Below are 5607 nucleotides of genomic sequence, written 5' to 3'. Positions count from 1 at the left end.
AGTAACCCGAGGCGGGGATTGAACCCGGGTCCCTGGCTCTGTGAGGCAGCAGTGCTAACCACTGCACCACCCCAATGCGGCTGACTCTTATCTATTCTCTGAAATGGTCGAGCAAGACTTTCAGCTCAAGGACAGTTAGGGGCTAGCGACACAGGCTGACCTTGCCAGCGATGCTCATATCCGATAAAAGAATGCATTTACGAAAAACTTGCATGCAAAGATTATGAAAATGGGGGAACGCAGACAGGACATGGTCACAGGCAACTGGGAGGCCACCGCTGAGGGCCGTGATGTCTGGAGGCTAACTGTTTGGAGAGGCTTGAGAAGAGGCAAGGAGGAATGGAGAGGTTAGCTGGCTGGAGAACAACAGAGGCCAGCCAAGTTACGGACGCGGTGGCACAGTGGTATTGCCGCTGGACCTGTAATCCAGAGACACACAGCAAGATCAAGGTTCGATTCCCACCATGGTGATATTTGAATTCAATAAAAATCTGGAATTAGAAGTCTAATGATAACTAAGGTGGTTAAAAACCCATCTGGGGGCGGCACAGTGGGTTAGCACTGGTCCCTCACAGCGCCAGGGATCCGGGTTCGATTCCCGGCTTGGAGTCTGTGTGGAGCCTACACGGTCTCTCACGTGTCTGTGTGGGTTTCCTCCGGGTGCTCCGGTTTCCTCCCACAGTCCAAAGATGTGCGGGTTAGGTGGACTGGCCATGATAAATTGCCCCTTAGTGTCAGAGAGACTAGCTGGGGTAAATGCCTGGAGTTATGAGGATAGGGCCTGAATGGGATTATGGTTGGTGCAGACTCGATCTGCACTGTAGGGATTCTATGATTCACTAATGCTCCTTTAGGGAAGGAAATCTGTCGTCCTTATCCGGCCTGGCCTACAGGTGACTCCAGACTCAAAGCAATGTAGTTGACTCTCAAACACCTTCTGAAATGGCCAAGGGAACCGGTCAGTTGTACCAGGTACCTACAAAGACCAAACAAGAGCCCTGGGGGAATGCTGACACTTAGGACTAGGTGAGGATTGTTTTCGCTGGAGTTCAGATGTACGAGGGAGGGAATCTCAGAGAGACTTATAAAATTCTAACAGGTCTAGACAGGGTAGATACAGGGAGGATGTTCCTGATGGAGGGGGGAGTCCGAACCAGGGGGTCACAGTCTGAGGATTCGGGGGAGGCCATTTAGGATGGAGGTGAGGAGACATTTCTTCACCCAGTGAGCCTGTGGAATTCATTACCACAGGAAGTAGTTGATGCCAAAACATTGAATGTATTCAAGAGGCGGCTGGATAGAGCACTTGGGACAAATGGAATCAAAGGTTTTGGGAGAAAGCAGGATGAGACTATTGAGTTGGATGATCAGCCATGATGGTGATGAATGGCGGAGCTGGCTCAAAGGGCTGAATGGCCTCCTGCTCCTATCCTCTATGTCATGTTTCCAACTTGAAGTTGGTTGCTAATTTTGGGATCAGATGAAAAAAACCCAAAGTGCTACTTATACGCGATGAAACTGTGAAATATCAGGTCTGGTGCTGTTTCTGCCTACTTCAATATCTCCCTGATTCCTGTAGTCCACCATTAGTGGCACATGCCTACAGCTACCTGGCGGGAAAAGGAAGGGGGCAGAATTCCCTCCCTAAACCGCTGCCCCCCTGTCTCTCCTCATTTGAGACAAAACAAATCTCATTCACACAGCTTTTGTTTGCCCTCTTCCCACGGGGTGCAGGGTCAAATTGTGTTTGATAATCCCTGAGCTAAAGCGATTGCAGACATATTTGATTATGTTAAATGCATTTTATACATCCAGGCTGTTGTTAAAGTATCTTCCCTCAGCATTGACTCTCTGACAGTGCAGCACTCCCTCAGCACTCACCCTCTGACAGTGCGGCGCTCCCTTGGCACTGACCCTCTGACAGTGTGGCACTCCCTCAGCACTCACCCTCTGACAGTGCGGCGCTCCCTTAGCACTGACCCTCTGACAACCGTAGATGTGAGACACTCTCACCTCTGGGGTTGAAGATTCTGGGTTCGATGAGCCATGGATGGGATGGAGGGATGGGCGGGGACCCTTAAACACACTGCTCCAATCAAAAATTCCTTCTGTATATAATCCCAGGCAGCACGGTGGCACAGTGGTTAGCACTGCTGCCTCACAGCGCCAGGGACCTGGGTTTGACGCTGGGCTTGGGTCACTGTCTGTTGGAGACTGCACGTTCTCCCCATGTCTGCATGGGTTTCCTCCAGGTGCTCCAGTTTCCTCCCACAGTCCAAAGGTGTGCATGTTAGGTGGACTGGCCATGCTAAATTGCTCCTTAGTGTTGAGGGATGAGCTAGTATAAATGCATGGGGTTGCAGGGAAGGGGCTTGGGTGGGAATGCAATAGGTGCAGCCTTGATGGGCCGAATGGCCTCCTTCTGCGCTGTAGGGACTCTACGAATCTTCAGAAACACCTGCCGTACTTCAATCAGCCACGTAACAGGAAAAATGTTCCAATTAAACGAGTCACTTTAATTCCTCGCTTTAAAAAATTACATAAAACACACAAACCTTACTGTACAAGAAACCAACTCACCGCGATGTTGGGAACTGGCAATTAAAAATTAAATAAGACAGACCTTCGATTTAATTGCGGGCTCCCAAAACCAAAGGGGTTTTGTTTTTAAGAAAGCCAACAGTTCAGTTACTCAATATTCCTCAGCGGTAGTTCCGGAGTCCGAGGTAACAGCTTGGAGAACAGTGGAAAAACAGAGGGAAGACTAAATGTTCCCCAACACTTTTTGACATCTTTTTCTATTATCCCCTTCCGCTGGATCATCCACCACCCCCCCCAAGGTGGGAGCGTATTGGAGCAAGGTGTCAGGACGCCTTGCAATGTGCCAAGCTCACCGCGTTTCGTCCTCTCCATGGGGATGCACGGGGTGGGGTACTCTGGCCTCGCATGTCCCCAGAACCGTAAAATTCTGCCTGAGGTCCGACGGATCTTCCCATTGTCCGTACACCCACTCCCTCCTACTCCTCCCTTCACAATCTGTCCGATTCCCGTGGCGGACAGGGTGGTAAATTTCCAGCCATGTTGTCAGGCCCAACAAATATTCATGGGGAGCGGGGAGCGGGGATGGGGGTTTATTTCTCTCTCTGTCTCTCGGTTGTCCGCTAAGTGTGCGCCCAGCAGCCAACTTGACTGCCCCACGATGGACATTCCTCCCCGCAAACCACCCCCCCCCCAGGTACAAAGACGCCACTTCTGCGATTGCCACACCCACACTGGGCCACTCGGCACAACTCGAGGTGGCGGGGTCACCGGGTCGGGAAGTCCTGATGTCCACCAGAGGCGAGATCTGAGAAAAATCCCAAGCCGCTGCCTGGAGTTGAGTTGGGAATGTTGTTTCCAAGTCCACTCTGCGCACGCATGCGTATGCGCTTGTTGCAGGTTCACTCCACCGCCTTGCTCTCACTGCAACCCCGACATCTCCATGAAGCAAGTTCAGTTTCTCATGTTTTTGCAGTCAACAGGGGAGGAGTACTGTGTTTACTTTAAGTATCCAAAGCGTTAACATCCAAGGCCCGCATTACCTCACCGCATTCCAGTCTGTGAACTGGGTACCAATTAATGGCTTCTCCTCTCAGCATTCTGCCTCGAACTGCGATGTTTTTTCAATTTCCCAATCCACCACTGTCCACGTTATAGAAACCGTCATATTAAACCACCTCGAGATTTACCATTGTGTTAAAGTACTGTCTTATTAGCTCCAGCTCCTGTCCCGTTCGAAAGTCTCTGCAGTAGGAGGCAGGCCTTTTGGCCTGTCGTGTCTGCGCTAGCCCCTTTTCCAAAGAGCTAAAATTTCAAGTGTTTGCTTACCAATCGTTTCCCCCTCCCCAGCCCCCTCACCTTGGACTGTAATTCCAGCTTAAGACAAAGTGTTTAAATCAAGACTTGAAGGAAGAATTGGGAGATTGGCGGTTGAAGGGGTGGTTGGGGGGTGTTTAAGGAGGTGGTGAAAGATTGAGTGTTAGTCATCTAACTTTCGGTCATTTGCTGTTTGGTCCAAAAATGGCCAGTTGCAGGCCCTTGGTGTCCCAAAGATTGAGGGCTCTGCGTGGCTGGACAGGCACAAGGCCGGCAAGAGATGGGACTATCCCACGGGTGGTGTCACTTGCTGCACTCGGCCGGGGTCTTCTCACTGACCAGGGTTAGCTCCTCGGGACTGGCGGTGGCTGGCGGCGGGCTTGAGTTAGCTGGCAGGAGCAGGGTGGTCCGCACCAGCCACTCCAGCGCTCCCTTGAAGTCCCAGAGGAAGCAGGGGAACCTGCGGGAGGTGAGCTCCCACAGCTCCTCCTTGCGCAGGCCATAGATGACGGGGCTGACACACTGGGCCAGGCTGAAGAAGGCAAAGTTCAGCACCTCGAAGAGGGACTTGGTGTTCTGGTGGAGCCCGCCGGCGTGGGCCACCAGGTGCAGGGTGAAGTTGATGAAATTGGGGATGATGTAGACGGCCAGCTGGGCCCCGTGCATCAGAATGGTGCTCCGCGCCCTCTTGTTCTGTCGGTTCAGCACCCCGATGCGCTTGCCCTCCGCCAGGATCTTGAAGTAGCTGTACAAGATTAGCACAGTGCAGATGCAGATGAGCAGGATCTTGGAGGTTTGCTTCATGTAGTTCTTGGAGGGGAGGTTGGAGGCCGAGCAACTCTCGGCCTTCCTGAGCTCGGGCCCCGACTTCAAGAGCGGCGAGATGAGGATGAGGGGGATGATGGCCGAGGCAGCCCAGGTCAGGCTGCTGAGGATCCAGACCCTGGCCTGGGTGCAGAAGGAGCTGTACTTGAGGGGGTGGCAGATGGCCAGGTACCTGTCGACCGCCATCACGGTCAGGGTGAGCAGGATGGTGGAGGCACTCATCATCAGGAAGAGGAGCAGCGTTAGGCAGGAGGACGATGACATGGCCACCCCCAGGTAAATGAGGACATAGAAGGTGCTGCTCAGGCCAAAGTAGATCAGACCGGATAGCAGGAGGTGGAAGAGCAGGACGAAGCGGGCCTGGGAGCGCAGACGGTCCTCGCTCAGGATGGTGCAGTTAATCACAAGGTTGAAGAACGCCAACAGGACGAAGGAGGTGACAGAAGCAAAGACCCGGATTTCGATGAGGTGCACCTCGCTGGCTGTCCCATTCACTGATTCATTCATTCTCAGACGTTTAGACACATTCCAGCGCCTGTCATTACAACGATGTCTCCCGGATTACAGCTCCCTCGAAACTGAAGCGAGTCTCTCATTTCTCTGCTGACTGGCCAGTGATCTCGCGCTCTCTCTCTCTCACACACACACACACACACACAAACACGTACTGTGTTTCCGTTTTGAGTCTAACCACAATGGAGCAAACTTGAAGACTTTAACTCTTTCACTGACTCACGCCAGCAATCTTTTTTTGCGTGTGTTTGGTTATTCCAGTACAGGAACAGCACGCGTTTGAACACCCAGGCCAACAACTGCTCGAACTCCAGCTGATGGCAGCCTCCTGTCAATGTGTGGTAGGCTCCACAAGAATTCTTCAGGTGGTCCACATTCCAAAATGAAACTCACTCACACACAATGCCAGCCACA

General features: G+C 52.3%; 1 protein-coding gene across 1 annotated transcript; it reads right to left on the bottom strand.

Annotated features, from left to right (window-relative positions):
• Positions 1 to 2501: 2501 nt before the first annotated feature.
• LOC145337104 (olfactory receptor 4M2) lies at positions 2502 to 5297 on the bottom strand. The gene has a single exon (XM_080181859.1). It carries the CDS (start codon positions 5185 to 5187, stop codon positions 4159 to 4161), a length of 1029 nt encoding a protein of 342 aa, XP_080037985.1. The 5' UTR covers positions 5188 to 5297; the 3' UTR covers positions 2502 to 4158.
• Positions 5298 to 5607: the final 310 nt, after the last annotated feature.

The sequence above is a fragment of the Carcharhinus amblyrhynchos genome, unplaced genomic scaffold (genome assembly GCF_965287045.1).
Source record: "Carcharhinus amblyrhynchos unplaced genomic scaffold, sCarAmb.v2.hapA scaffold_43, whole genome shotgun sequence".
Taxonomy (NCBI): Eukaryota; Metazoa; Chordata; class Chondrichthyes; order Carcharhiniformes; family Carcharhinidae; genus Carcharhinus; species Carcharhinus amblyrhynchos.
Note: the sequence above shows the minus strand (reverse complement) of the source record. Positions and strands in the feature narration are given on the sequence as shown.

Excerpts from the sequence above, each read along its gene's own strand:
- LOC145337104 (XM_080181859.1), bottom strand. The coding sequence starts at position 5,187 with ATGAATGAATCAGTGAATGGGACAGCCAGCGAGGTGCACCTCATCGAA.